At 44.3% G+C, this 11,466-nt stretch overlaps 1 protein-coding gene across 1 annotated transcript; it reads left to right on the forward strand.

Annotated features, from left to right (window-relative positions):
- Positions 1-3,884: 3,884 nt before the first annotated feature.
- On the forward strand, positions 3,885-6,829 carry LOC149425455 (uncharacterized). Its single transcript, XM_089650782.1, has 2 exons — positions 3,885-3,983; positions 4,553-6,829. Exons 1-2 carry the CDS (start codon positions 3,885-3,887, stop codon positions 6,827-6,829), a joined length of 2,376 nt encoding a protein of 791 aa, XP_089506908.1.
- The last annotated feature ends 4,637 nt before the right edge of the window (positions 6,830-11,466 follow it).

Genomic DNA, 11,466 nt, shown 5'->3' on the forward strand with positions numbered 1-11,466 from the left:
TTAATACAGAGGGATAAATTATGCTCACCTTCAATCCGAAAACTAAACCCGTTCTTAGATCATAATGGCTTGTTACGTATAGGTGGTAGATTAACAAACGCGAATATACCTTTTGAAAACAAACATCCAGTACTTCTGCCAAGACAGGATCATATTGTCGATATAATTATAGACTTTCACCATCGTGTGAATTGTCATACTGGTGCACATCTCCTTATGTCAATAATTAGACAGCGTTATTGGATCTTATCGGGGAGAAATCTAATACGCAAAAGAGTACATGCTTGTAATTTCTGTTTTAAAACTGCACCTTCTAATATTATACCGCTAATGGCAGATTTACCTACAGCTAGAGTTCAGGAAGCAAAGGCATTTACACATACGGGTGTAGATTTTGCCGGACCAATAAATATAACCCTTTCTAGGCGTCGTGGGGTAAAAAGTCAAAAGGCATATATATGTCTATTTATTTGTTTAACAACGAAGGCTATACATATGGAAGTGGTATCAGATCTAAGCACGGACAATTTTTTAAACGCATTTAAGCGTTTTCTATCCAGACGCGGACCGGTTTCATGTATGTACAGTGACAATGCGACAAATTTCATAGGCGCAAAGAATTGTCTGGATGACTTATATAATTTTTTAGAGGCAAATAACTAAAGAAGTTCTTCGCAATGAATTTAACATTCGGAGAATTGAATGGAAGACGATTCCACCCGCGCTCCTCACTTTGGAGGATTATGGGAGTCAAATATTAAATGCATTAAATCGCATCTGTATAGGGTTGTGGGTACTCAACTTTTATGTTATGAAGAGCTTCTCACAGTTCTGACACGAATAGAGGCTGTACTTAATTCACGGCCATTATGTTTATTAAGCAGTTCTCATTATCCAGAAGCTCTTACTCCGGCTCATTTTCTGATGTCTACCCCGATTCAGCATCTACCTGCTTATGATTTGACTAATGAACGCATTAGTCTACTGAAAAGGAAAGAGCTTTTGGACCACCTCGTTCAATCTTATTGGAAGAAGTGGCATATAGAGTATCTTCACTCTCTGCAGATGAGAAAAAAATGGAATAGTCCCGCGAATAACATTCTAGTAGGTACCATAGTATTGGTGCATCAAGAGGATGCGCCTCCACTTTATTGGCCGGTGGGCGTTGTTGAGGAGGTGTTCCCTGGTAAAGACGGAGTGGTTCGTGTCGCACGCGTAAGGACCCCTTCCGGGAACTTTAAACGACCAGTCGTAAAATTGTGTCCTTTGCCTACACAATAATTATTATTTCTTTATTTCATTATTTTTTTTTAATTTTTCGTTTTAACTTTGCAATATTAATAGCGTATTGATAAGAATATTTATATTTCATCTTTCGTTTTACATTTAACTTTTTACTTTATTTGAAAGTACTTAAAATTTCGGAAGGTACTTTCAACGCCGGGAGAATGTTCGCGCAATATATATGGGATTGTTAGGTATGCATCCACAGGCTTAAAGGACAAGTGTAATGTCAATACCAAATCCTGCAAATGTCCTACCTACCCTTTTACCCATCCCAAAATGTCACCATATTAAAAATATTGTTGCGACACATGTAAAATCTGACAAGTGGTGTCAGTTGCTTATCAGAGTTCGGAGTGATAATTAATATCAGACAGGGCGATAATACATATATTTTGTGAAGTGAAATCAACCAATACTCCTGGAGACGTGTGATAGTCATCAACGGGTGAGTCCATCTTTCCTGCATTCCAATCTGGGCTTATCTTGTGCTCCAGAAGCCCAGATTTATACCTTTGATTATTGCACTGTCCATCGGGTTTGTCGGATGCATATATCGTCCCATACCTATCATTCGGAGTAGTTTGGGACTGGTCCTTTGGGCGTGTGGCATATCACACCACCTCTAAAATATATAGTGGAGTCGCAGCTTCGCGACACCATATGGTTTCTAAAAGTTTTGCGGGTGCTGACAACACAGCTACAGGTCTGTAATTATCTATTTCTGACTTTTTTCCTTTTTTATGTATAGGCGTTACTTTCGTTAGTTTCCACATTTCCGGAAAGATATTTTTGCGAAGTGATAGGTTAAAAATATGTTTTAGAGGTTGAACAAAATAACTTGCATATCTTTTGAGGATTATAGGTGGAATACAGTCTGGGCCGACGGAGTATTTAGGTTTTAGTTTATGGAAAGCTGTAATAATATCGTCATCGTTAATTTCATGAATTTGTACAGGTAAAGAGTTAAATGACAATGAAGCTATAGAGGATATGTCAAGTTTGGGGATATTGTCGCTAAATACTGATTGAAAATAGTGTGCGAAACCTGCGGCGATCTCAGACGATCCATCATATTTATTGTCTTTGTAGTCCATGTGGTTAAGTTTGTCACAGCCGCGGCGTTTATCGTTAGTGTAAGACCAAAATCGAGTTGGGTCTGTTATTATACTGTTCTCGGCCTCACGTGTAAAGTCAGTGTAGGCCTGACCAATTAACCGTTTGATTGATTTTCGCAAAGTTTTAAAGTTAGCTAAGGCATGTTCGGATTTTGTTTTTTTCCAAAGATAGTGCATTTTAGTTTTTTCTCGTATGAGGTGAATGATTTCCCCATTAAACCATTTCGGATATTGTCTAACATCTTTGAGCATACGTGTAGATCTTTTCTTAAAACAAATGTTGAAAATATTATTGAGCTGTTCATAAAACATTTCGACAGCTAGATTTACGTCAAGGCAATCGTAATGATTCCAGTGATGTTGTTCTAAGGCATTCTTAAGTGTGTTATCTGAGCTTTCGTGGAAAATCCAACCCATGTTTATGTCTGGAGGCAATGTGTCTGTTTGTATATGTGATTGAGTTGTGTAATCGAATGTGAATGAAAGTGAAGGGTGATGAATATCCTCTCTGACTAATGGGGAGTTATGGCGGCAGATAACAGCATTTTTAGAATTTACATTACTTAATACTAGGTCTAACATGTGTGCATTTATGTTATAAACAGTGTTGAATTGTGTTAAATTATAAAAAGAACAAAAGTAATCGAAAACGTCAATTGGGTTTTTCCCTGAGGGAAAGTTAAAATCACCGAAAATAATAATATTTTTTGATTGTAACTTTACACTTTCACTTATAGTTTTGTCGTAAAATAATTGATACTGTTCAGATGTTGTATTTGGAGGAAAATATACAACACATATATAAATGATGACATTTCTATGCGATACTTTCACCCACAAGTCTTCACCTTGGGTTTCTATGCAGTCCATTCTTTCCGCGTGTGAGTGGCTGTCAGCTCGGAGGGCTAGGAGAGTCCCTCCTCCGCGACTGCCTCTATCCTTCCTGTAGACGTGGTATAGGTTTTCGAATAGCTCCGACGAAAAGGTGCTTGAAGTTAGCCAAGTTTCAGTAAGAGCAATCAGAAGTGGTTTCTGGCACATTACGTTTGTCATGAAGTCGATAATTTTATTATTCAGACTTCGAACGTTCTGGTATACTCCACTAATGTCTATCTTTTTCGGACGTCGTATCGACCGTCCTAGTTTGGGGTCGTGGTCTCCGAAATGACCATTCGTTGAAGGCCACGTTTTCAGGCCAGATCGTGGGGTCCAGGAAAAAGTGGAAGTAATTTTCCGGTATGCCTATTTTGAATGCAGCATAACGTTCATGCCTCGTAACCAGTTTTTCGACAGTGTAAATTAAATCCGGCTTCTTCTTTTTTAAGAATGAAGATATATTTTCTTCTGTGGTATTCGGGTGAAACATGAATACATGCAGATGTAGGTTTTTGGGAATAGTGACCAAGCTGTCGTCGATAGACCCTGTCCCTTTACAGATTGGCCGAGATCGTCGTCTACCGTTGACGAGGGCATCGCTATACGATGTTATTGGCTGGGTTGGCAGCTTGGGCAGAACAGGCTGTATTGTACTCTGTGGTTGTGGAGGAGAAGACGCCGCTGCAGCAGATGTGGAAGCGGAATGTAGATCTTCCTCCGGTTTTCCTTTTTTAGCAGTGGATCTTGTGGTCATTTTGCGGGTAGTGAGCGGCCGGACGCCGCTAACGGGAAGGTGAGTCTGGCCGGCTAGAGCGGCTTAGGTAATAGCAGGAGCGGGGGCGGGGCCGGGGGGCCCGGGCGGTGGAGGTGTCCCAGACAGCTGCTTAGTGATATCGCCGTACGCTGAGCGCACACACACATTTAAGTCTGGCGCCGGCGCTAGTACCTGGGGAGTACCTGCAGTTACGTTGTACGGGTACTTGCATGAAGGGCACACAATTTTAGCACTACCGTCACTTAAAATTGAACGAATCGTGGTCAGTTCGCTACCGAAACCCTCGATTTTGCCACTCAAAACATCGACCGTTTTAATCAGGGACTGAATGATATCACCAAACTCTTCCATTTTGTAAATAGACTAGAACGAACGATTAAAATGAATACTATCGAGAGCCGATGACAGAAGACGTGCGTCGCGTGTTGCGTGCGTATTGTCATTTGACCCCGTGGGCTTCGTGGCCTGCCTCACGGTGCGGTCAAAGATTCTCCTGCAGGATGTCTGGAGGTCCAGCGTCGGCTGGGATGAGCGCATCCACGAGGCGCACGCAGCAAGGTGGGCTGAGTGGATCAAAATGCTACAAGGCCTGAGCATCCGCATACCGCGGCGTTGCCTGCTGAGCAAGGCCCACTCCTTCGCTCTACACCTCTTCTGCGATGCGTCCGAGGCAGCCTGCTGTACCGTGGCCTATCTAGTGGAGACTACGGGAGAGGGAAGCAGCACCGCCACATTTCTGTCCAGCAAGTGCAAGGTGGCACCGCTGAAACCGCTCTCCATTCCCCGCCTCGAGCTGCAGGCTGCGCTCATGGCTGCCCGCCTGGCTGACACTCTTCGAAAGGAATGCCAGGCTCCTATCACCTCCACCTCATACTGGACTGACTCCACCACGGTGCTGTGCTGGCTCCGTACGGACCCCCGCAGCTACTCAACCTTTGTGGCAAACAGGTTGGAGGAGATTGACGAGCTGTGCGACATCGCCAGCTGGCGCTGGGTCCCAACCAAGCTGAACCCAGCCGACATCGGAACCCGGGACCTGGAGGAACCGGACCTCACCCAGAGTGGAAGGTGGTTCACCGGCCCTTCCTTCCTGACGGCGCCGAGTAACCAGTGGCCCCAGGAACGGCAGAGCCAACAGCCGGGTGACGAGATTTTGGAAAGGCGGCCAAATTTTGTGGGCCTTACTCTCGCCGTGGAGGACGGGCTGCCCTCCATCCTACGGTTCTCGTCCTGGAACCAATTGATCCGGGCCACAGCATGGATGCTGCGGTTCATCCGGCGATGCCGCCAGGGACCCGCTAGGCCAGCCGAGGGCCCCCTAGTCCTGCAGGAGCTCCGGGCCGCCGAATGGCGGTGGATAAGGCACTCCCAGGGAGCAGCCTTTGGAGCAGAATTACGCCAGCTCCACTCGGGGCAGGCCGTGTCCAGCAGCAGTCGCCTCGTCTCCCTCGCACCCCACCTCCACAACGGGGTGCTCAGAATGGGCTCGAGAGTCAAGGGAGTGAAAGGAGTACCCGAGTCACCCATCATCCTGGACGGTGGTGACAGCTACACCCGGCTGCTTGTGCACCAATACCACACCCGAGCCGATCATGCGAGTGTGGAGACGACGATGGCCGAACTGCGCACCAGCTTCCACATCTTAAAGCTGCGCTCAGTTCTCCGCCACATTAAGCACATGTGCCCCGCTTGTAAAATGCGGCGGGGCAAGCCGTCTCCCCCGATGATGGCACCCCTACCAGCATCACGGCTTGCACGGCATGTGCGGCCCTTCACCAACTGTGGGATGGACTACTTCGGGCCCCTGGAGGTAACCATCGGGCGCCGGAAGGAGAAACGATACGTCGCCCTCTTCACGTGCCTATCGACGAGGGCGGTGCATCTGAGTGCCGACTCTGCCATAATGGCAATTCAAAGGATGTCGGCAAGGCGAGGTCAGCCGGCAACCCTGATGTCCGACAACGGAACCAACTTCCACGGCGCAGACAAAGAACTGAGGGACGCCGTGGAAAACATCTGTCGGGACCCAAGGGTCCAAAATTATGCGACCACGCAAGGGATGGAGTGGAGCTTCATCCCGCCCCGCAGTCCCCACATGGGGGGAGCTTGGGAGCGGCTCGTACGCTCTGTTAAGCGGGCGCTCTCAGCTACGCTCAAGGCGAGAGCGCCAAGAGAGGAGACCCTCCTAACGGCGCTGGCTGAAGCGGAATACACCGTAAACTCCCGACCGCTCACCCACCTATCGGTTGACTCCAGAGACGAGGAACCGCTGACGCCCAATCACTTCCTCATGGGCTCAACGGGGAGGCGGCCCCACCTGGCCATGTACGGGGCGGCCGAGGAAGAGGTCTGCCTCAGGAAGCAGTGGAGGATCGGCCAACAGCTCGCGGACATGTTTTGGAGGCGTTGGGTCCGCGAGTATCTGCCTACTCTCGCCGCCAGGAAGCAGCGGCAGCAGCCAGTGCAGCCCCTACAAAAGCACGACCTGGTGCTGATTGCGGACCCGGCATTGCCCCGCAACAGCTGGCCACGGGGACGGATCCTCGAGGCCACTCCAGCCCCGGACGGACAGGTCAGGACCGTGAAGGTCAAAACCAGCACGGGGACCTACGTCAGACCAGCAGTTAAGATCGCGGTCCTCCTGCCGGCCTCTGATCCCGCCCCTAAAGGCACGCACAAAGGACCTGTCCAGACGCCGCCCCGACGAACTCGCCACCTCAGGGGGACCGGACGCCGGGGACCACGCCGCACCAAGTCGCAGCACGCCTCCCGCTAAAATGGGTGTAGCCGAGCTCCACGGGGGGAGTGTGACGGACGTACTGCTCCGGACTCGGCCGCAGTCACCCACGTTAGGATTATAAGATAAATTTAGAGAATATAGAATAAAATAAATCCTAAATGTATAAAATGTATGTAACTGAAATGTAAATGTAACTATGTATGAAAATGTAAAAAGTTATCAATAAATGAAACGTCGGAGCTTGGATAGAGGTATACGGGCAGAGAAGTATTGTTAGAGCTGGTACAATCATGAGAGCATTTAATTCGGGCACGATTATTAGAGTCGTGCTTATACGAGAGGGAACGTTCGGCCCCGGCCCGAAGCAAGGGGCCGTGCGCCGTCGTGGCGTGCGAGGTGATTCGCCGTCAGAACGTTCCCCAAGCGCGATTCTGAGGATCGTGTCTGAACAAAGAGAGGCCGTGGTCGCGTTCGACCACGAGCCCGAAATTACCGGCCGAGAGGCGGTAGCCAACCCGGCGGCGGGCCGCGGGCGCGTCACAAACACGGGCTTCGATTCCAGGAATCAAAGAGAAAGCGGGCCCGTGTGAACGTCGCTCGGCCAGCGAAGGCCGCCGGGGTCCTATAAAACGGGCAACAGTCCCTTGGAAAGGCAGATAGCCAGCAACCTCCACCAGCTCTACACTTCTCTCTGCTCTGCCTTCTACCTCGCTCCGACTTCTGACTCTACTCGCCTTCTCTTCTTCTTCTGACCCTCGCCTCACCCCGGACCTCTCTGCCCCTACGACAAGACCCGGACTCTACAGCAAGGACGAGTACTAGCATCGGACCAGCTACAACGGCTACAGAGACGCCCCGCTCGACGCCCCGACGCCACTGAAGGAAGACGCCTTCTGCCCCCACGGATTGGGATCACCGGCCCTATTTACAGTCTTGTGTGTCATACACTTCTGTCTGGCACAGTCCAAAGCGAAATCAGTAATAAAATCTGAATTTAGTTGTATTTTTGAAAAATCATAAATTTTACGGGCGCTATTTTGAGATGTCACCGAATTCGTTTCAAACCATGATTCTTGTCACGATTCCGAAATTTCTTTCCGTTTGGCCCCATACAGTCTGAAAAAATGGCTTAGAATGTTCGAACCACAGACATATGAATATTGATAGACGAGAACCTAAAGGCGAGGGGTTAAACCATCTGTCGGGGAACGCAGAGGGGAAAGCTAACTGTGATTCGTCAATAAATCAATCTGACAGTATATAGGCATCTCGCATTATAATATCACCATTTAGTTCTTAAAAGTAAAATCTGTTTTTAAATGAATAGACATTTTTACATGGGAGCGCAAATTGCTCGCCACGTTATGAACAAATTCGAAATTCGGAAAAAAAATTCTTCTATTTTCAGAGTCGAATATTTTGTTTCCTTATTTAGTTAAGACACTTTTACAAATGTTCATAATTTACTTACCCCAGTAAACAACGACGAGCTCACTCGACAATCGCCACATTCGAACAATGATCTAGGGTTGTCACAACCGCTCTGTTCCTATTATTAATAAAATAATGTAATTATCACTTTTAATTAAAATTAATTTACGCGAATTATTTCAAACATTATTTAATCACAATAATACGTAGCATTTACATTATTATTTGCTCCTTGTTTTTGTAGATACTCTCAGTATCGCTCCAACTACTTGAAATGGCTTTAAGCGTGTTCAGTGACCAGATTTACATAGCTAGGTACTTCTCACCACCACATCGACGCATCGTGTGTAGGCAAAAACTTCCCCCCCCCCCCTCTACCTCTCGACTAATCGGGGTTCTGCAAGTCGGATCGTACGTAGCCAGGTGTGGGGTATTATTTGGGAGTATTTTGTCGATGAAGGTTTTTTTTATTTATTTTTTGGGTATAATATTTGCATAAATTTTTTTTAGGTACATTTAAGCATCATAATATGTTTGCAGAAAATTAGTCAAACAGTATTATATACACCGACATAATAACAGTATTCTTAGACTATGCATAATATTATAAAAAAATATACGAGTTATATATATAAACATATACGGACAATGGAAGAAATCAAAAGGAAAAGACAAAAGGGTTAATAATTAAAGTAGAATTCTCTTGAGGGTTCATCCAATAAGTATTCTTGGCCCTTTCATCAGCTAGAGAAAGACATACATATGATTTCTCAGAGAAGTTGTCGCTTAATTTCTGAAATGGATAGATAATAAAATTAAAATAATTATATGTAATGAATAACTACAAAAAATAATTATTAGTCATTTAAGAATTAATATACTAACGATAATTCTTTCTGTAACAGGTGACAAAGAGACCAATGTGATCGCACCTACACGTAGCACACGTGTGCCATGTTTGTTTATTATAAAATCTGTCTCTTTTAAATGTTCTGAGCAGATACGAAGGTTACGAACACTTGTCTGCTCACTTTTACGGGATGAAAGCCGCCACATTGTCTTCAAGTCTTCTTTTTTGGGAAATCTTTAAGAAAATATATAATATTTCACTTTTAAGAAGATAATAGAAAAGGAAAACCACTAAAAAAACAAATTAAATTATATACAAACAGCTTTTACCAGCGATTCCTAAGAGTATTTGTAGTAAAAATTTGGACATCATTTTGCCGTCCGATGACACTTTTTCAATTAAAAACAAAAAACTTGTTTTTCTATCACACATCGCCACTCGGTATAACCTAGCGCATTACGTGATATGCACTCCTTCTCGTTCCAGTAGTACCGTACATACGAAACAACGCGCGTACCTAACACGTGGTCCGTTGCGACGTGTAATAGTATGATCCAAAGATAGTATATGATCGGTGGCGACGTGCGATAGAAAAATATAAAATTTTTAATTTTAATAGATAAAAATATCATCGGCCAGCAAAATGACACATACATTTTTCATTCCAAACATGGTCACTGTATCTACATTTTACTTCCAAACATACCAATTTTTCACAATTGATAACCAATCATTTATCCTATATTAAGTGTTGTTTATGAATTGTGTAAAATTCAAAACTCGTTTAGTAATAACGCCATTAAAGTGGAATAAATTCAAAAATTATTAGTTTATTATCATTTATTAATACGACGGAGTTCCAGCAAGAAATAACAGATGAAAAAATAGACGTTCCAAATGATACTATTATGTATTGTATCAAAGCGCAAAAGGCGAAGGCACATCCCTGATTCTTGTGCAAACGGCTTTGTGTTTCGCGTCCATCGCGTGATAGTATATGTTTCTAAAACTGATCCATATATACGATTTGAATAAGCTTAAAACAAAGTAAAATAATGATTACTTATGGAATGTAATACGACAATTGGGTTTATTCTCTTTTTCACTTCTAGTTTTCATAGCGCAAGCCACCATTTTGCCGTGTTATTTCGTAAAATGAACTCGATCATAGCTCGACGCTAGTTCGCACAAGAATGATGACGTCACATTCTCAAGATTCACGGGAGGCCATACGCGAGCCCAGCCGGCTCCAATGGAACCGGTATGGGGAGTGGGAAATAATACGCTTTTAATCACTTAGGGCAGGTCTACTAATATTCATATGTCTATGGTTCGAACCCAAGTCTCTCAATAGCGCCCAAAAAATACATTATTTTTCTAAAAATTCAACTAAATTCAGATTTTATTACTTATTTCGCTTTAGACCATGATTCTTGTCACGATTACAAAATTTCTGCCCGTTTGGCACCATACAGCCTGAAAAAATGGCTTAGAAAGTTCGAACCCAAGTCTCTCAATGGCGCCCTAAAAATTTATGATTTTTCCAAAAATGCGTTTTATGCAGATTTTATTTCTGATTTTGCTTTGGACCATGATACTTGTTAAAACTAGCAGTATCTTAGGATACTTTGTAGACAGACAGTTGTGTCAGATAGTTGTATCAGACAGGTGTGTCAGACAGTTGTGTCAAACAATTGTGTACGACAGTTTTGTCAGACAGTTGTGTCAGACAGTTGTGTCAGACCGTTGTGTCAAACAGTTGTGTCAGACATTTGTGTCAGACAGTTGTGTCATAGATTTGTGTCAGACAGTTATGTCAGACAGTTGTGTCAAACAATTATGTACTGCAGTTTTGTCAGACAGTAGTGTCAGACAGTTGTCACACAGTAGTGTCAGACAGTTTTGTCAAATAAATGTGTCAGATATTTGTGTCAGACAGTTGTGTCAGACATTTGTTTCTGACAGTTGTATCAGACAGTTGTGTCAGACAGTTGTGTCAGACAGTTTGGTCAGACAGTTGTGTCATACAATTATGTCAGACAGTTGAGTCAGACAGTTGTGTCAGACAGTTGTGTTAGGCAGTAGTGTCAGACAGTTTTTCAGACAGTTGTGTCAGAAATTTGTGTCAGACAGTTGTGTCGGACATTTGTGTCAGACAAATATGTCATACAGTTGTGTCACACAGTTGTATCAGACAGTTGTGTCAGACAGTTGTGTCAGACAGATGTGTCTGACAGTTGTGTTTGACAGTTGTGTCAGACAGTTGTGTCATTATTTCAGTATTTCAGTTCTATCATTATTTCCGGATACTAAATAAATCGCTCGAAGAATCTAGAGAGAAGAGAATACAATTTCCATAAAATTTACAACGTGTTAACTAAATCAAACTCAA

Source organism: Hesperophylax consimilis, chromosome 3 (genome assembly GCF_061612785.1).
Source record: "Hesperophylax consimilis isolate HC1 chromosome 3, BYU_Hcon_1.0, whole genome shotgun sequence".
Lineage (NCBI taxonomy): Eukaryota > Metazoa > Arthropoda > Insecta > Trichoptera > Limnephilidae > Hesperophylax > Hesperophylax consimilis.